Source organism: Pezoporus occidentalis, unplaced genomic scaffold, assembly GCF_034315485.1.
Source record: "Pezoporus occidentalis ecotype Australia unplaced genomic scaffold, CSIRO_AGI_Poc_V1 ctg11, whole genome shotgun sequence".
Lineage (NCBI taxonomy): Eukaryota > Metazoa > Chordata > Aves > Psittaciformes > Psittacidae > Pezoporus > Pezoporus occidentalis.
In genome coordinates, this window is record NW_026912886.1 from 7,596,097 (window position 1) to 7,616,443 (window position 20,347).

At 43.5% G+C, this 20,347-nt stretch overlaps 2 protein-coding genes across 3 annotated transcripts; one reads left to right on the plus strand and one right to left on the minus strand.

Moving 5' to 3' along the window:
- The first annotated feature begins 2,443 nt into the window (after positions 1-2,443).
- On the plus strand, positions 2,444-17,062 carry SQOR (sulfide quinone oxidoreductase). Of its 2 annotated transcripts, XM_062629210.1 has the most exons (10): positions 4,455-4,507; positions 8,809-9,060; positions 9,403-9,573; positions 10,096-10,149; positions 11,713-11,907; positions 12,805-13,014; positions 13,528-13,711; positions 14,505-14,572; positions 15,472-15,650; positions 16,023-17,062. In XM_062629210.1, the coding sequence occupies exons 2-10, from the start codon at positions 8,827-8,829 to the stop codon at positions 16,078-16,080; spliced, it is 1,353 nt and encodes a 450-aa protein (XP_062485194.1). In that variant the 5' UTR covers positions 4,455-4,507; positions 8,809-8,826; the 3' UTR covers positions 16,081-17,062. The 2 variants fall into 2 exon arrangements, with proteins under 2 accessions (XP_062485185.1, XP_062485194.1); XM_062629201.1 differs by lacking the exons at positions 4,455-4,507; positions 16,023-17,062 and adding an exon at positions 2,444-2,466 and having other exon boundaries at positions 13,528-13,707; positions 15,472-15,609.
- On the minus strand, positions 16,701-19,684 carry LOC134169013 (nicotinamide riboside kinase 2-like). Its single transcript, XM_062629225.1, has 8 exons — positions 19,308-19,684; positions 19,041-19,131; positions 18,576-18,621; positions 18,255-18,441; positions 17,956-18,027; positions 17,299-17,405; positions 16,991-17,082; positions 16,701-16,887 (listed from the first exon to the last, which is right to left on the minus strand). Exons 1-8 carry the CDS (start codon positions 19,667-19,669, stop codon positions 16,882-16,884), a joined length of 963 nt encoding a protein of 320 aa, XP_062485209.1. The 5' UTR covers positions 19,670-19,684; the 3' UTR covers positions 16,701-16,881.
- Positions 19,685-20,347: the final 663 nt, after the last annotated feature.

A 20,347-nucleotide genomic window follows, 5' to 3' on the forward strand; every position in this document is an offset into this window, starting at 1 on the left:
TTTATTAATCATTTCAGTCAAATCTGCAATTTATTATCTTCATATGATGTTGTTCTTCAGAATACTCGTGTCATGATGCATAAAATGCAGCATTGGATTAATTTAACAATAATCCTCTAAAATGATATGCCAGCATTAATATGCACAGCTAAAGTAAGTATACATTTAGTCTTCCTGTTACTGTGTATACATTTAGTCTTGCTTGATTTTACAATAAAACTACTTATCCTAGTAGATCAGTGTAGTAGTCTTAGACATTATCATACTGACTTTTTATTCCATGCATATGAGGAAGCACAGGTAAACTGTGTCTTTTTAAACAGTTAAGTTTTAAAATGTTCTCTTTTTATACTATTTCATAGTCAATGTAATCGCTTGTCAAATCATGGCAGTAAAAGTAAGACACTTAACTGTGTGGTAACGCTGAATTTTTATTTTGTAAGATACTACAAATTTATGAATTACTGTTGCTAACTGAGGAATCTTGGTTTCCTGTGCTCTTATCTTTATTATTCTTAAACTGGATGCTTAAATTGGGTTACCCCACCTATAGCCTTACAGCTTTACATGAGCCAATTTTTAATCCAGTGAAATCTGGGTTTTTCACTAATCGTGGTACCTTTGCTATGTTCATAAAACAAAATTTGTTTCCTTTTGGAAAAAGGCTACTGAAGACTTTATTTGGTTTTATTTGTGTGACCTAAGAGATAAGAGCATAAATAATAGCATAGAGGTTGTTTCCACAGCTGTTCAGTTGGGATTCCAGCAGTTGAGAAGAGTTCTCTGGTCAATTTATTCTGAATTACCCTTCAGTAGACGCTTTCTGCCCTGCCACCTGCTGCTTGCTTTGCAGCACTGCTGCCTATTCTTAATTCTCACCTTGGTGCTTTAATGCCTCACCTTGCAGGTGTCATTTTTTTTGTGTTTTAAGCTTCATTAATTCTATTAAGTTATTCGATCTTTCTTGGAGTAGTTGTATGACTATAACTAAATTACCGGTAAAAACTTTGCAGGTTTTGGAGTTAGTGATGTAAATCTGTATGAATACAATTTACAGGAGCAAAATTATTCAGTATAGTTATTCATGTGAGGCAAAACAGGGTGTAAGGTAGAAAGATTATTAATTTTTAAATCAAAGTGTAAGCTTAAATTGGAATAAACAGTTTATTTTGGTACAAATATCACTGCTTTCCAGTAATTTGAAGTACACTTCTTATTTTATTGTTCTCAGTCTTTGACAGAGTGATTTATAGAAAAACAGGCACCGAAACTAGACAGTCACATCACCACCAGCCCCCACACACACACACTGTATGTCTTCAAAACAGACCTTTGTGATACCAGCACAGCCAAGAACTCTTATGATCTGACAAATACAATTTTTCAGATATTCTCCCTGTAGCTGATAGAACTAAAACTAGAGCTGGGAAGAACAGCTTTATTCTTTCTGCCTGACAGTGTCACAACAGTGCTGGTGTAAAAATTTTAACCACTGTCCGCCAGGCAGGAGGTGTTGCCAGCCATGGTCCCAGAGGGTTATGAGTTAAGTCCATGATTTAAGTGTTATTCATGACATGTGTAGCTTTAAAGTACAGATGTTGGCACTGCCTGATAACTCAGTATTTCCTTTTCTTTCACACCTATCTATCTGTTCATCTCTGTGGTGTCAAGTCATGGGGTTTAGGAGAGGAAACAGAGCAACACCCTGCTTGGCAATCAGAACAGTTGCAACAAACGTATTCAGCTTTTACAAACTCGCAACTCAATGAAGCAAATAATTTAAAGCTTGATAAAGAGTAATTTCAGATGTGTACATATGCAAATACAATAGTCTCTAAAGAAGTCATTCGCAGAAGTAGTTAATTTTGCACTGTCATTCATGTTAAGATCCAAGACAAGATAAATCTGATCTATTTTGTTTGATATGTTGCAATGAAAATACATCCCAGCACTGCTGTGAAAACAGGACCATCGGTACATGTGCTGGTCAGCAAAACACTATCTGGAAATCAGTGATAGAGTTTATTGCCTTGATGAGCAAGTCTTCTGTCACCTGGGATTCAGATAAAAAGTAATATCCCTCTATATTAAATACGACCTGTCAGAGAAAGAATAGAACAATAAATATGAACTCTTTTCTACCCCACTGCCTGATGTAGAACCTTTTCAGTGTTCCTACCTCTTCAGTGCTCAGCTGAATTTGCTGGTTTCTCAGTCTTTAAACCAGTAAAAGTCATGTTGATACACCATGTATTTTTTGTTCTGGTTTGCTTCTGCTGCTACTGGGTTTCTTTTATTTTACTTCTGCTTCTTTTTGTTGGCCTTGCAGATGCTGTTATTTAGAGGTATGCCAGAGGAAGTGTATCTCCCAAGGAAAAATACCAAAGATGATGTGAAGCAATTACTGCTTTCCTTCTGCATCACCCAGTGTTACTAGAATTCATTTGAAATTGTGATTACTATCAGGTAGGCACTTTCAGGGAAGAATAATCCCCATTCTGGAGAACTTGCAACCTAAGCCTAGGCAGACATGTAGATGATGCCCTGTGGAAGGGTCAGTATTTAATGTGCCAGGAGGTGGATGCTCCAGGCTTCCCAGGAATGATTAATCTTTAGGATTGCTGCTTGCAGGTAACCTGGTAATGTTCATGTGTCGAGTATCAGCTGTCCAGATTTAGGATTGGAGTTAAAGCTCATTTCAAAACGTACAGCAGCACATGTGTTAGGATTTTGGTTTCAGAGGCACTCAGAAATGAGAAATGAGACGGCATTAGACTGAGAGGGAGGGTTTATTTCTGTGGCAGTGCTTTCATGTAGAATAATGCTGTATGAATCTTCTGTGGAACTAGTGTAGGGTGTGCCAAGCCTTATGCAAGCTGTGGAGGGGGGGAAATCTGTTTTGGCAGCCTTTTGACCTTTGGCTTTTTTACTTTTATGATGTTTACACATTTTAGCCTGGTGTAGCTATTTCTAAGTAGCTGTGGGAAGTGTTACTGAAACCTCACATACATGTATGGAGCTACTAAATACTGGGAAGTGCCTCAGAGGGTGATTTGTCTCCTGTCAAAATTAATGATATCTTTTGGCTAAACCTGCTTCTTGGACTTTATATATTTTTGTGAGAATAGCCACTGACAGGGAATGAGTGCAGGTTTTTACAAACAGGCAGTGTGAATCATGGTAATTCAGTGCTGTGGGCTTATCTCCAGCACCCTCAGTACCTGGCAGGGAAGGGAATGTCTGTGATAAGAGTAAATTGTCAGGCTTGACTTTATGATTCTTGGCCTTCAGCTGTAAGCTGAGAAAAGCAACTGCCACTTCTTTTCTACAAATAGAAGCTCAAAGTAACACAGAGCACAAGCAGGCTGAGAGTACTGGCCCGTTCATGACTGGCTGGCCGGCCATGAAGAGCAGCAACATGCTTCTGCTGAAGTAATGGCAGCTGCGGAGTTGGGACACAGAAGCCGTTCTTGTTAGGAAATGCCAGGTGTGATGCAGCCTGACAGGGTGTGCCAGGGCCTGACAGGGAAACTGCTCTTCCAGTAGGCACTCTGTAGAATGTGTAGTTCCTTTCTGCATCTTGCATTGTGTGCAGACAGGGGAACAGCCTTGTGGTATCTTCCCATTTGACTCAACATATTTCCCCCATTCTATATAGCTGTCCACACTCTGCTGTGTATCTGTTGAGCAGTTTTACCTGTGCAGGCACTTTGTGCCAAGAGGGGAAGATTGAGCCTGAGAAGGAAGTGGCCTGACATGTGGTACGGATGTGTTGGTTATTTGGTGCAAACAAGTTGGCACAAGTAATTTTGTAAGTTACTCTCAGCACTAATCTTCACATGACTTTTTTTGCCTTTATGAACATGATTTAGTGGATTAACAGCTGTTCTTACTTCACACTGTCACCGCGCCGTATATCAAAAGCCCAGTAAAGTTTTCAGGGGAAACATTTTAAAGTTTGGCTCAGCAGTGGGCTGCAATTGGGTGAACAGACACAAGAGGTAGCAGCTCTGCTCTCTGCAACTGAAAGGCTTCTTTCTCCATGTATCCGGGTGAGTTACATCCTGAGTTCAGCTTAGGACTCCAATACTTTGACTTATTTTTCTTTCTTAGTAGTTCATGTATTCTAATGCGGTGGGAGGCCACACTTCAGGCTGATGTTTGAGATAGCAAGCTGGAATGGCAGTTGGGTTAGAGATGCAAGGACATGTAGGGGAAAAAAGAAGACTAACGTGAGCCCACGGCCAAGGTTGCTGCGGTGCTGAAACGTGTCAGCCCTCGGTGGGGGGCGGTAACGGGAGGTCAGGTGCCTCAACGTGAGCGGCACGGCACAGCATGGCCCGGCCGGGCCCTGCCCTTTGGCCCGCCGGGCGGACGGGCGGCACCTGCTGCCGCCGGGCTCCGCCCCGCCGCTCTCGCTGACAGTACTCGCCGCTTGTATCGCGCGCGGGGCGGCGGCGCGCTCCTTGCCCCCGCTCTGCTTCTCGGCGGCCGGCGCAACAGGCAGGCAAGTGCGGGTGCGGCCGCCGCAGGGCCGCAGCTCGGGGCCGGCGAGCGGGACGAAGAGGGCGGCGGCCATCGGCCGCGGGACGGGAGGGCGCTGTACCGTGCCCGCGGGCAGACTGCCGGCCTCGGCTCTGCGCCGCCAGCCGCGGCCGCGGCAGCGCCCCGGCTGCGGGGCTCCTGGGGGCCCGGTGCGGCGGGTCGCGGGTGCACGGAGTCCTGTCGCTGTTCCCAGCTGTTGCGTCCCCTGCAGCAGCGGGCGCTGCTCCGTGCGGGACCTCACCGTGGGTGTAGAGCCGGATGCAGCGAAAGGCAGCGCCCGCCGGGGCTGCGCTCGCCGCCCCTCGGGATGTCCGACGCGGCCGCAGCCGCAGCGGCAGTAAGCCCCGGGCGCGCTACCCGCGGTGAGCCCGGGGGCTGCTGGCGGCTGCGAGCCCGGTGTGAAACGTGTGCGGAGCTTCGGTGCGGGAAAGCAAGCTGCTGCCGGCCCCTAGCGCGCTGGGGCTGCCGAGTGTTTGTGCAGGGTGGACTACTGAAACTTACCTGCGGCCGGCTGTTCAGGGGGAGTTGTAGTGATCTTTATTCTTGTTAGTAAGACTTTGGTAACTTTGTTCTAACTCCTTGCAATAGATCGTTCATAAACTGGCTCAGTGAAGTAGTCAGTCTTGGGAGCTGAGCATACGATAGATACACGAGGTGTTGCGCTTCAGTTAAATGTTTGTTCAGGCACTAGAACTTGTGCCTCTCAAGGATATTTGAATGTATAGACCTGGCAAGAGAATGGCCTGTAACACTTGGTGTTCTGCATGTGTCCCTTGGATCTGAGGATGTTCTGTAACACCTCGTCTGTAGGTAACACTGCAAAATGAAGTGTGACAAAGTGCCTTCCGTGTTAGGTCAGCTAGTGGACATAGTGAGTACATGAGAGAAGAGATGGAATTTTGGTGCTTGTAATGAACCACTTCTTTTGTGATTTGTCAGTATCCTATTTCTGAGTTGTCCCTGTCTTTATTGTATAGGTGCTGATTTTTATTTACTTGTGGCTGTTAATACACAGAGAGCTGTAGCCAAAGATAACCTTTACGCTTTGAGCTTGTTTATGGGCTGGATGAGGAACACTTACCCCATTCTGTTGAATCTGCTGTTTTCTTTGATTGGAATTGGATAAAGTACACAAAAATATGGAATTGTAATGTAGTATCTAACCAGGTTGTTTTCAGCAAGGTTCTTCTTTAAAGAAAAGCTTAAAAGAAGTTGGTAAACAATTAATTTCCTCTGTGATGATTGTAGAAGCGTCATTAATTTATTTTTATGAACAGCATAATGAAGGTAGTTCCTATGGTTTGTTTTCTCAGTCTCTCAAAGGGATTTAAGCTGCTAACACTGGAAAACAATGTTGTTTTTTTTTAACTGAAAAGTTACTATATTTATGTTTGTGCCACCTTAACCCGCTCAATGGCATTCAAACACTAAATAATACTGAGCTCTCCTTGTCAGTCTTAACTGATTCTTTTTTAAGTGCACTTTCTTCAGACTTACTGTAAAAGCATGCAAACAAGTAGCCTTGGAAGAAAAGGGATTTATGAATAGAGATGTGACAGTTGCTGACTACCTGCAAGCTAAGTCTGATTTTTAAAGAAACCAAAAAAAAAGTTGTTTTTAAAGAAGGAAGAGGGGGGAAAGCTTTGCCGTGCTGCCTGCCCTAGTAGAGATGACATTTTTTTGTCCATTAACTGTGAGTCACATCACCCTGGGTTTTATGTGGTGTGAGTTGTGCTGCAGTAGCATTACACAAGCTGCTGATGCTGTAATAAACCACTGTGACTTGAAAGCATTTGTGAACCAAACTTGACCTGATGACAGACCTAGTTTTAAATGGCAGAATTCAGGCGATGCAGAGCCCTCACTGAGGCAGAGGAGTGTATTGTAGGCTTTACCTTTCTAGGCAGTGCTCTAAGATTTGTGTACGGATCTCCATTATGTATGTGGTTTCATGGTATATGAGGCTAATATCAATTGTGCATAATTTAAAGGATGGTGAATGTGTGCTCTGTGTTGTCTTGTACAAGCTTAAGATTTCAGCTCAGTTCAGTAGGCTAACTACATATCTTCCCCTTTACCTTTATTTTTGTTCTGTTTCTTTATCTCTAGTGTTCAAGGTGGAGGGTTTATGTGTTGCTGACTGACTTGATCATACAGCTGCTGTCTAGCTTAGGAGTTTAATATGAAGGATTTTGCTGTTTTTTTTTTAAGATAGCTGTCTACAAATGACACTTGGGTTTGTTTCTGTATACTCTGAAACAACTTAGAAGCAATGTAATACTGTATTCTGATCAATTTGACTGCTGTTAGTTAAGGAGTACATCTTGTGTATGCTTACAAGCATGCTTACTTACTTACTTACTCTGACCAAAATATATTTGGTCAGAGAAGACAATTATTCCTTAGTTTCCATTACAAAAATGGAGTCTTGTTCTCTTGGTCTGGACGTGCTTTGTGTTGGGAGCCAGCGGGCTCTGAGCCTGCTTAATTAAACCGGAAGCAAAATCTTGCATTCATGGGCTTCCAGAAACATGGTGTTCTTCTTAAAACTGTCTCACAAATGGAAGTTGCAAAACTTGCTCTTCACAGTTCATCTCTCTCTGACGTGGAGAAAGCAGGACGTATATCTGTCAGGTAGCTCTTATTTCTAGGGTAGGACAGCTTCCTCCCTCGCTTGAGCTGCCTGTCCACATCTTTATATAACTGCCTGCTCCAGATAGCTGATAAAGAGGCTTCCAAAGGGAAACTAACTTATTCTAGAGCTGGAAGGTTTATTTTGAATGAGGAGGGGTTGAGAAGAATATGTTCATCTCCAGAAGTTCCTGTAAAACAAAATGATTAAAACTGTTCTTACAATGTACACCTGAGATTTGACCTTTCTATCCCAAATTAATTGTACCATGGGGATTTATAATGGGACTTCATAAAACATTGGGGGTATACAGAGACGAGAAAAGTTCAGATAGCACGTGAAGGTGCAGAATGAATTGCATCAGCATGACTGCATTTAGCACAGTGGAGAATTTTTGAAGCTTACTTTGGAAGATTTTCTTGAAAACATTTGAGGTTTCTAGCTTAGTTTTCAAACTCAGTCATGAGTAACAGAAGTGAGTTCTCATTTCAGGTGAAAGCTGGAATTCTTGCCTCAAGGGACTAAACAAAGGGGAGCAGGTATAGAACACAGGAAAGTCTTGACATAAGTTGCTTTTCAGGTTACAGTGCTTACTCATTCTTTATTGACAATAAGGAACTGTATGAAAATGACTTTATACCTGTTTTATCACTGAAAAGCTAAAAACTGGTAGCGTGTGCGAACAATGGATTTAGATCAGGAAAAGTTCTTGTCCACTCTACCAGAGGGAGGGAAACGTGGGTTAATCCTGACTGTCTTCAAGACAACACAGTTGCATATCCAGTGTTACAGTTGTCAAGATAAATTATGCTTTTAGGGTTCTGGCTCTCACTTTTCGGGTGAGAGGCTGCTGCTGTAGCAGCATGGGTTTCTGACCTTTGTTTTCAGCTACTTTACTGATGTAAAAGCTAAGAGGTCATTATGGATAGAGAACTAAGTATTTTGGGTGTATTCAAGGATCCCAGATTTAGGAAGATGTAAACTTTTGTTTCATTGAACTTTGTTTTCTTATCGAGCTTAAGGGTCACTGTTTCTCTTGCAAGAATAGACTAACATGTGTGCCCTTGCTTAAAGGACCACAGAACTTGGCTCACACACCTGAGAGGTCTGTCGGTCTGTCTGAAGTGTGCATATGCTGGTACACCCTAATATTAAAGTAGGAATGTAATGGTGTGTTTGCCTGATGCCTTGCAGCTAGTGGAACAGCACTCAGTATGTCCACACGACTACCTGGTTCACTGTTTTGATGATCTACAACACCTAGCAAAATCTTCTTCCTTTTTGTGGCGCTCGTATCCTCAGGATTGTAATATTACAGCTGTAGTTACGGCACATGCGTTGCCTCTGATGCAGGATCAGATACACCTTCCTGCCACAATAACAAGAAAATGTTCTTATGCTTTGTTAGAATTCATTTGCTTTTATGAAATTTCAGTTTCATTGCAGAGGCAATGACTGACCTTTTTTTCTCTTTTTTTTTCTCCCCCAAATTGATTACAGTCCATTTCCAAGTAAGTGGTTTGGCTGCAACAAAGGTTGAGCATTATAATTATTGCCCTGAAGACTAATCCAGGCATATAAATAAATTCCATCTTCTGTAATTGTTATTGGTGTCTTTCCTTATCTTGTAGCTTCCTGCTTACTGGAAGATGTCAGCAGTTGGAATAGTGTCCTCCTGTTCCTGTCTCCGTCCTAGTGTATGGCTGCTGAAACCAGGAATCCAGAAGGCAAGCTCCTTTGGCTTACATACGGCAGCCAGGTGTGCTGCCAAGGATTACTATGAAGTACTTGTGTTGGGTGGAGGTGCTGGTGGAATCGCCATGAGTGCTCGTATGAAGAGGAAAGTAGGGGCAGAAAATGTGGCTGTTGTTGAACCAAGTAAGGTGAGTCTTCCTCTGCTGTCTAGCATTAAAAAGATAAGCATGTTACATATGTGATCAGATTGGTCTGATTCTCATCCTTCTCCAACCAGACACATTTTTAACTGTGGAGAGGAAGCTCACTGGCCAGCTTTAAAAAGGCTTCATGTTATATTTGTTGCTCCATGTTGGAAGTGCATGCATCCTTTCAGCTTTGCAATGCAAAACTCACGGTCATTTCTTCAGCTTCCTTTGTTAAGTATAATACAATGTGAAGAGCACATTGTTTCCTATTTGGAGTAACGTGCCTTCACCTTGCAGTCCCTTTAAACAGTTCTTACATGTGCATTTGAACATTTCTTTCAGACTCATTACTATCAGCCACTGTGGACCCTGGTTGGTGGTGGTGCAAAGCAGCTAGCAACTTCTGCGCGTCCAACAGGAAGCGTAATGCCGGCAGGTGTTGAGTGGATCCAGTCTCGAGTTACAGCATTAGATCCAGATAAGAACTGTGTCTATGTGGAGAATGGCAGCAAGGTAATATGTAAAAAAAAAAAGTTAGTCTCTTATCCTATGTCATGAGTTGTCTGTCCACCTCCTGCAGATCCCCTTGCAACTGCCTATTGAGTAAGGCCTTCCCCCAGCATCTAGAAGGCCAGGAAATCGCACTTCGTGTTATCAGAAGTACTTAATCCTAAAATATGTTTCTAAAAAAAAAAATAAAAAAATGTTATAGATAACCGCATTAGAATCAACGTAAAATATCATTATTGTGAGTCTTTTCCTTGCCTATAGGTGAGCCGAACACAAAAGAGAGAATAGTTTGCTCCGAACACTTGGTTTTATGTATAACATAGACTCTGTAACTCATAATGCAGTTAGCATTTTAACTATAAAAATAGTTATAGAGCTTAACATTTATGTTACTAATGCTCTTTGTATATCCTTCCCTTACGGCTCTGTTGCTGTCACATAACTTCAACTTGCTCTGAGGTACTTTTGTTTCTTTTTCTAAGATGTGTTTTGGGTTTTTGTTGTTTGTTTTTTTCTTTCTGCTAGATATCTTACAAGTACCTGATAATTGCCCTTGGGATTAGTCTGCATTACGAAAAGGTATTTGTTTTACAGTCATGTTTTTTCTAGTTTTAATGGCATCACATACCCCTATGATTCGCTAAAGTAAAGGGCTTTTCAATACACTTTTTTTTTACTGCAAGATAGTGAATGCTAACATGAATTAAAGAGCCAGGAGACAGCCTAATGACTTTGCTCCTTCCACAGATGTCTCTCTAATAACCTGAATTGCCTTTCCAAAGGTCTTTTAAGACATCTTTGTTGCATCTCTAGCAATATCAGCAGACAGGACAACAAGTTCAATCTAGAATTTAAAGGCAGCCTGTAATAATGAGTATGATGACTGTAGTCCGAAGCATCTATAATGTCAACTGAAGTGAGAAACCGATAGCAGTCAGTAAAATCTGTCCTACAGAATTAGTTTGGCTCACCCTCATCTTTCTTAAAAGATATACACTTCAAAAGGAACTGGCTGAGTTATCATGCTTGTGATTAAATAGGCCCTTGGGCCCTTCCTGTCTATTAGGTTTCCTGTACACTTTATGCAGCGGCACTCAGGAAAATGTTAATACCATTGTATGGCACAAGAATGACCATGGATAGGAAGAGGAAAACACAAAGGCAAGATGTTTGAGTGATTTAACTCTCATGGTTTTAACCTGAGCTGAATATGATGTAGTACTGATAATGTATTTGATTATCTCTTTGAAAAGCTCCCAAGGCATATGTAAAGCAAGAGCTAGTCTTAGTTAATCGGATGTGGTGACCTAGAATTTATCTGGTGATTAGGTCAGTGGAGTTGAGAGGCTTCATTGTGTTCAGTGATCCTCTCAGTCTTCACAGGTATCTCTTGAGTACAACCTGATAAAACTACATCCAGTATTCAGTAGTAGAAGTAATCACCATTAGTTTGTTGTGAATAAAATTCACAGTAACAGGTTTATGTGGCTTTAAAATGAAAGTGGCCAGTGTAAGAAGAGAGATGGTTTCTCTTCCTTGTCTTCACCAACAGCACACTTCCTGGGGTCAACTATAACTTCCCAAACACACTGCAGTGCATGTAACATGACTCTGTCTCATAGAATTTCTGCAATACATTATTTTGAAATGAGGACGACTCCCTTTCTAACAAGCAGATGCTCCACTGTAGTAGGAGTAATAGGGAAATAACTAATGGAGACAGTTAAAACCCTAGGAAATACAGGTATCCGCAACTGAATATGGAAAAGTTTTGTTCAGCTGATAAATTTTCATGATGCCTTTTTTTTTTTTTGCACACAATTTTTACTTACAGTGATTTGACAGTGACTTTATATACTCTTACTCTGAATTTCATGCAGTAGTCTACAAAAACATGGGTCTGGGTTTGCACTGAACTCTAACGCCACAAATGCTGCAGATCAGTATCATTTCAGTAAATGTTGCATCTACTGAATCATCTACTAAATTCTAATGGAAATACCTGTTTGATTGATTCTTTTCAAAAATGCCAACTAGCAAGTATGTATGGCCTTTCTTTTTGCTAGAGGCTTCTTAAATAGCTGTTTCTTAAGCCTTGATGATGATGACAAAATTCTGCAATCCATAATTTCATTTTCTTAGATCAAAGGCTTGCCTGAAGGTTTTCATCACCCTAAAATAGGTTCCAATTATTCACTGGATACAGTAGAGAAAACATGGAAAGCTGTACAAGATTTTAAGGAGGGAAATGCTATCTTCACTTTTCCAAACACTCCAGTGAAGTGTGCAGGGGCTCCTCAGAAGATCATGTATTTATCAGAGGCCTACTGGAGGAAAGTACGTATTTTACTCTTTCTGCCATTGCTTGTTCCCACAGTTGGAATCCAGGCTTGTTCTAAGGGGTTCATATTGTCTTTAAAATAAAGGAAGAACACACAGGGGGAATGTGACACAGGATTATTAAAGTGACTGAGTTGCTTTTTCTATTAGTAAGGTACAATAAATGCAGGAAACTGAACCATACGTAAATATTTAGCATATGTTTAATACTGGAGAAGCTTCTAGAATTCAGAATCCATAAGCAAAGAACTGTTCGCCTTACTTCTGGTGAGCTACAGATACAACTGTTCTCAGCCTCATTTATAACTTCAGTTGGTGCCCTAAACGCTGGCTGGGATTATGTAATTCTTAGCACTTTAATACCTGTTGCCATTTGTCTTTCTGCTACTCTGAAAATGGCTTTGCTTGCTCCTCATGGTGCACTGTATCCGCATCAGGAGGAGTCTTAGCCACACTGTCAGAGCAAGCTTAGTGTAGATAGAAGACAGCTTCAAGTGCAAGTGTCAGGCTTCAGACATGTTTTAGTTTCCTGAGCTATCTACTGAATAATGCATAGAAGTGGAGATTTCAGAAAGCTCTGTAATGCTAAGCAGCGACACATGCTAACGCTGCATACAGCAGTTCCTCAGTGAATTGCAGCCACCTCCTCTCACAGCAATCTGGGGGGGGTGTGTGTCTTCAGTACTTCACTCAGAAAAGGCAAAGATTATCTTGTCTAGCTTCTAACGTGGCATGAACCATCTGTGTCTGAGAGTTTTAATGTGAATGTTTCATTAATAATTGAACTGTATTAATAGTTCTATCAGCTCTTCAGTAGCGCAGCACAGTTCTTTTGTCTTTGCTAGCTTCTCTCAGTTTCTTAATAGAAAAGGCTAATTTGATCTCTCTGTGCAGACAGGAAAACGGTCCAAAGCAAACATAATGTTCAACACTTCACTTGGTGTCATTTTTGGTGTTAAGAAGTATGCTGATGCATTGCTTGAAATAATAAAGGAGAGGGACATCACTGTTAACTATAAGCGCAATCTCATAGAAGTTCGAGCAGACAAGCAGGAAGCTGTGTTTGAAAACCTGGAGAAGCCTGGAGTGACTGAAGTTCATCAGGTCAGGAGCTTTCAGAACTCTAGTTTGGTCCTGTTTGGTTTCCTTGTCTGCTGTAACATAACTGCCACACTATGTACACATACTGCCCGCTTCCTTGTATACTGCCATTCCCTCCTGAGAGTACCACCTATAACTTTAGTAGAGGATTAAAAAGTTTGAAACTGAGGTGGAGGGAAGGAAAAAATACTTAATAAAACATGGCTGGAGTCCTGTCACCTTGTTAGTATAACTTGGTAGTAGTGTCCTAGAGGCATATAGAGGAAGGAAATCGGTGTTTTATAAATGGAGTTGCCTGATGAGCTTCATGTTAAAAAAAAAAAAAAAGGTGCACTTCAAATTTGCAGACAAATTTTCATTCTATGTACTAAAAAAACCCCAACCAATAAACACCCACAAACCAACCACCCTCTCCCCCCAAAAAAAGCCCTTTTCACACTGCTTATTGCCTCATATGAACACAGGTACGATGTGCTGTGATAAACTAGCTGTTGAGTGCCTTTTCTTTCTCTCTAGTATGAAATGCTTCATGTCACACCCCCCATGGGGCCACCTGATGTACTTGTCAACAGTTGTGTCTCGGATGAAGTTGGCTGGGTGGATGTAGATAAGGAAACTCTACAACATAAAAAGTACCCTAATGTGTTTGGCATTGGAGACTGCACCAACCTTCCAACTTCCAAAACTGCTGCAGCCGTAGGTGAAGTTGCACACGTGTGTGTTTGTGTGTGTAATGAGAAGTAGGGGAGTGACAGTGAGTTTTTTTTTTTTTAGTTTCTTACTCCCGAGGGCTTGACTTCAGCTATTTTGAGCTTTGTAAAAGACCCGTGTCTCCTGAAATACTGAACTAATGGCATTTTCTGTGTCTGCAGAATGGCATGAAACGAGCACACTGCTCTTGCATTCCGTCACCCCTCAGTAACAAAACTTTCTGCTCTATCTTAGCAGCTCATTCATACGTGTCAGCAAACCGATAAGTCACTGTTGAAGAATCGCATGTGCTGTACTTGTGGCCACAGGGTCCAATATAAAACACTTTTGGCATACAGTCTCACAACTAAAAAACTGAAAGGAAGGTTATCAGTATATTCCTGGTGTAACCTGAAGAATGCTATAGTCAACTATTCCAGCAAATGGGTCTAGAGTACCTTCCTTCCAGTACTCAAAATGAAACAAAACTCTCTGTGCCAGAGCCTTAGTGCTGGGGAATATTGAGCAAGTATAATTTCATATAGGAGAATGGCCATAGACTAAAACCATATAGCTAAAGTGTTATTGAGCTTTGGCAGGTTGGAAACAGTGAGGCTAAAGCATTATTCCAGGTTTTTGGTTTTTCTTACCTGGGACTGTGGACTTTCCAAACTGATTTGACATGCACATTCAATTCCAGCTGAATTGCCCAACAAAATGCCCAGCAGACAGTGTTTGCTCTAGTAATGGCAATAATTGCTGCCTGAAACAAAACTCTAATACACTTTTGTATCGTTTTGTAGCTGCCCAGTCTGGAGTGCTTGACAGAACTATTTCCCTGGTAATGAAGAACCAGTTGCCAACTAAAAAGGTACCTACAGATCTTGTGTTACGGAAGTTGCCTTAAATGTTTTCTCCATTCTCATGCAGGAAGTCTCGCAAGCAGCTAAGGGTGTGAACCAGAAGGCAGGAAAGGGGTGCTAAATGCTGTATGTTATAATAGTAATTTAGTTGCACAATTCATATTCTTGATACTGCCATTAAAAATATTCTCTATTAAATTCCCTGGCTTCTCAGTTGAAAGAAGTTTAAACACAGATCAGTCTGGGTTCTTCACCAATGCAGGAGACTTACTTAAGAGTAAAACCTGACTGCTATAATGGCTGCTCCAGGAAAACCCTTGGAGATGTGCTATTTCTGTACAATGTTGAAACTGGCCTCCCCTGCACAGAATAGGATCTCTTAAGGAGTTAAATTGAAGGTTTTGTACTACAGATGTTAAGCCTGTAACTACGTTCAGATTTCTCTTTGAGACTTGGGTTTCATTTTACCTATGGCTTCTGAATTAATACTCCTTGGGGTACTAGCCTGAATATCAGTAACCATAGTCCTGCCATCCTCTGGAAATTCTTGTAGCTAGATTCAAGGTCCTGTTTATACACTACCTGTTAAAACCAGCACCACCTCTCATCCTGATCTACTGCTCACCTGTTCTTCTGGTTACAGAAACCAATACAAAAAGCCCTGTTCTAGGTCAGTTCTGATTTTACCAATGTTAAACAAATCTACATTTGAAATAACATGGCTTAGTATTATGGTTATTAAACCACAATTGGCTTAGCAGCCTCCCAAATTTGCTGATATTAATGCTACACATACAGAAACCTCCAAGCAACTTATTTTGAAATATGAATGCTAACCATCTGGATTGTAATACCTTGGCATTTAGACTTTGCTCAGGGTAATGAACAGGGGTGTTCTTCATTGCAGTATGATGGATATACTTCCTGCCCGCTAGTAACAGGCTACAACAAGGTGATTCTAGCGGAATTTGACTACAATGCTCAGCCATTGGAGACCTTTCCCCTTGACCAGAGTAAGGAGAGAGTAACCATGTACCATATGAAAGCTGATATGATGCCTTTTCTCTATTGGAATGCACTACTCAAGTAAGTATTTGAATCCTGAACAGGTAGAGCTGCTGTGATTATTCGGGTAAAGCCCAAGTACAGATACCTGTTCTGGCTTAGTTCCTTGCTGGAAAAGAAGTGGGTAACTGTGACTAAGGCCTCATTTTCTGAGGATTTGGGGCACTTTGCTAGTAACAAGGCTTTGTTACCAGACAAGGGTTGAATTGCACAGACTGGCAGCCCTTGCAAAATGGAAACCTCACTGAAACACAGGTTCTCCAAAACAAACTCCCAGCACTCACCTCTTAGCAAGTATAGGATCTTTTGGGAGTAAACCAGAAAACACTCCCCCCACACCCTAGTTTGATAGTACATATATGAATTTAATGAAGGAACTTTCTCCATTTCTAGGGGATACTGGGGAGGACCAGCTCCTATCAGGAAGCTTATGCATCTGGGCTTCAAGTAACTGCTGCCTGGTCAGTCCTTTTTCAAGGGCTGTTCTCACAGTGGATCAGTACACAGCTTCCCTCTTGGGCCACCTCGTACTGTTTTCCTAAATCAAGCTTTTGTCCTAAAGTCACTTCTTCCCTTACTAGGGGTTAAGCCTTCATATTCTTTCACTGCTTTTCTAAATAAACCAAGGCCTTAAACTACTTCTCTACACAGACAGGAATATGAACTTGCCTCAAGCTACTGAACACTACTCAAATTGTCTGGAGACATCAGTAATTTTAAAGCTGTTGTATATCTAAGATCTTTTCCAACTTTAAACTGAATTGTCTGCATTCAAGATCAATGTGTACACTGAATTGAACAGAATTCAATGCTAGTAAAATGGCTTGAAAGCAGCCTATTGTGGTCTCATGTTTGAAAAGCAAGATCAACCCCACTTTCTCCAGCAAGATGATCCCCAATTAGTTGGATCAGAAATTAATGCAGGTTAATTGAAGGGAAGAATTTACATTAAGTATGTACGGGTAAATACGTAGGTACACACTATGATGTTTTGCTGTCACAAACTAATAACATGACTGGGAGAAGACTAAGTTCATTTGAGGCCCCATGAGACTGAAGCACAAATTAAGATGAGAGACAAAGGGGAAGTGCTTTTTAATTATGACCATGTATAACTCAGTTTCAAGGGAAGATTGAACAAAGTCGAATTTAAGAGTTGAGAGTCTTCACAGAAGCTGGAACTTTAGTGGCAGGCAGGTAGGCAGCGTGGAGCAAACAGGAGTCATCTTCACTCACAAGAATTGGAAGCAGCTTATTTCTAAACAGAAAGATACACATGAACATGTTACAACTTTATGCTTTTTGACACAGACTTTAAAAGGATTGACTTTTGAGTTGCAATTACAAGCACAAACATGTACCTGCATATTAAGTAATTCTTCAATCTTATTCTGGATCTGTCCATACACATCATTAAACAGCTCCTCCTTGGATTTTGTTCCATTCAAGTGCACTTAAAGTAAGAAATTAAAGAAGGGAGCTATAATTGAAAGTTTCTGTAAGACCAACAGATCCAAAAGAGCAAGCATTTGACTGGTATCACAGAAATATCCTCCATCCACCTGCTTCAAACTCTTCTCATGCATCTAACCAGCACATATATCCCAATTTGAAAAGGAGTCTCCTATAGGAATCTTTTCTAAAGTGCTTTTGTCATTAAAAGACTTACCCACATCAACTCCAAGATCTTCCATTATCTTCCTGTGCTTTACATACATAGGCCAAACGTGGCCATCAAACAATCCAGGTGGATCTGGTACAGTGTAATTCCTTGAACTGTAAATTAAGACATTGTTACTCTAGCATAGTAATTGCAGTTCAGGGAGATGACAGATAGTTGATTCAGTCTGTCTACACACTAACCTGAGCCTGTTACCCTCCGTGTAGTTCCTGAGCTTATCAAAAGTTAAGTATTTAGCATAAGCCACAAGCACAAAGATACCCACAAAAGTTGGAATTTGATCTGTGGGTCCAAAATGTTCCAGATGCAAAAAGGATTCTTAAAAAGACTGATCTTAACATTGATCAATAATCCTCTCTTAAAGTAGAACTTTGGCTAAACAGCTGTCTGCTTACTCCTCTGAAGTATATGTTCAAGTTTAATGTTTCATTTGCATTAAGAACAGTGTATGTGTGCCACAATACAGCCCAATAGAGAACCCCAGTATAGTTTGAAATGTACACAACAGATCGGGAGGAAGCTACAATCTAACATAGCAGTTACATTAGTGTTTATCCTTTCTCATCTAAAAGCTTCAGAGAAACAAGTCTTGAGGAGGGTAAAATGCTATTGGGCTAGCAGGGGAACCCAGAAAGAGCAATTCACCTTCTTCTTCTTTTACACTCTTCATACGGAATGGAAAGGAAGTACCGATGGTGGAACACATCAATCAGCGGCCTGAAAGACACGTTTGGGCACAGCTAAGCTGTTTGATTAGCAGCAAGAAATGGAAAAGTAAAACTACATCCATTTCCTGCTCCTAGAGCCATCTTCAGACTTGTGACACCCACACTCAGCAGTAATCAATACCAGCTACTAATTCTTGGTTTAGAAAAGGTATTTTTATTCCCTTGGAGGTTTGCCTATCACGTAAAAGCAAAATACATGAAGGCACATCTGATTACCTGTAGGTGTAAAGGAGGAAGCCTTCAACAATAAGAATGTGGATTGTTTCATCTTCTCCCTGCTTATCTTCTAAGATTGGGGCATCCAATGTGTTGTTGATACCATGAGAACGTTCAAACTTGACTGGGTTTTTTATCCAGGCATTTATGGTACTCATCATAGCTTCCATGTCTAACGCACTAATCACTAAGACAAAACAGACAACTATTACTAAGCAGTAATTAATATCATCTAGCAATAACAGGGTACAAAAACAGTGCACATAAAGCATCAAAAAAACCAAACTTTTTTAATTTGATAATGCTGTATCAAAGCCTTACCATCATACTGTTTAAACCCATCTTCAACTTCTATTTCATCTTGGGGCTGAAACAATAATAAGAAAACAAACTCTCTGGTCAGGGCAGCTACTGGAAAGCATGTTACTTGTTTCAAAGTAAGATTCAAGATCTGACCCCTGAAGCTACACAGCGAAATCTTAACCTTCCACCAGGTTTCTTTGCATGCAGATAAAAAGCAGTAGTAATGAGGCTAAGATAAAGTCGCCTGCTTCTCTATCTTCCCACCAACACAAGCACGCCGCATAGCAAAGAAAACGTGAAGTCAGCGCACGCAGTACAGCGCAGGCTTATCCCCCAGCCCAGCTGGGCACGGCAGCAGGCGGCCGGGGAGCCGAGAGGAGCGGGGCAGGGCAGCGCGGCAGGCGGGCAGGGCGCCAGGCGCCGAGGGCGGAAGCACGCGGGGGTCACCCCTCGCCCTGCCGCGGGCGGGCTGGCGCCGCTCACCTTGAAGAAGTCGTCCTGGTGCACCACGCTGCAGTTGGGCAGGGCCTGCATCAGCCGCCGCGTCAGGGTGGTCTTCCCGCCGTTCGTGACCCTGCGGCGACAGCGACCGCGCGTGGGAAGCGCGCCGGGCACGTGCGCGGGGCCGTTCGCCCTCACCCGCCGCGCTCGCGACACTGCGGCACGAGGAGCACCGAAAGGGCGGGGGAGGAGAGGGCCCAGCGCCACAGCAGAATCACCGCCCGCCGCCGCCCGCCCCGCCGCTCCTACCCGCCGATGCCGATGATGATGTTCATGGCGCGTCCGGCAGCCGCCCGGCCCGACTCCTGCAGCCCGGTCCTGAGGGGCGGGGTGGTGAGGGAAGAGGGACTGGGGACCCGGTGTCTCCGGTACCGGCCGCCTACGTGCCTGAGCCGGGACCCGGGGAGAGGGGAGAAAAGGGCTGAAAAAGGAGAGGAAGGTAGAGAGGGGAAAGGCCAAACGTCAACTGCCGGGCAAGGCCATGGCCGGAGGAGGAGGGAGCAGCAGCAGAGCTGGTCCGCGCCGCGCCGGAGCGCTCCGCAAAGGGAGGCGGGCTCCCCCTGCGTGCGGCTTCCCCTCGCGCTCTTGCGCGCCCATTGGGCGGCTGCCATCGCTCTGCAGCCAATGGAAAGCACAGAACGCTGACGCCTTACGGTTATTGGGCAGCGCTCCCTCACTCACACCCGACAGCGTTCCGGCGCGGCGGTTCGGCGGCGCTCATTGGCCGTCGCTTCGCGGGGGCGGGTGTCAGCTGCACCAATGGCAGAGGCGTCGCGCCCTGAGGGGCGGCTCTGGCGGCTGCAGCGCGCGCGCTCTCCTCAGGCTGCGCCGCCAACCGTCGGGGCCCGGTACAGCGGCTGCGGCACCGCTCGCGGTAGCGCGGGGACCCTTCTCGTCCCGCCGAGGCGGCTGTTGGCCGTACCGAGCCGTTACCGCCCCTGTCCGAGCGGCCGCAGGCGGCTCTTGGCAGCCGCTCCAGCACCGGCCGAGTTTCAGAGCCGTCGCCTCGCCCGCGAAACGGCGCCGTAGCGCTGCGGCTGCCCGGAGCCGGGCCGTGCGGCCACCGCCTGCCCTGTGGTGTGGCTGGGAGGTGGAAGGGCAGGAGGGGATGGCGCGCGCCGCACCGGCTGCTCCGGGGCAGGGGGAGCCGTGCGGCTCTGCAGAGCAAACCGCGGCGGATGCGCTGCATCCCGCGGCCAAGGTCACGGCCTGTCCTTGTTGTGACAGGCATGAGGGAACCGGGCCGGCGAGCTCGGTGCGGGGGGTTTGTCTGCTCTAACGCCCCGCTC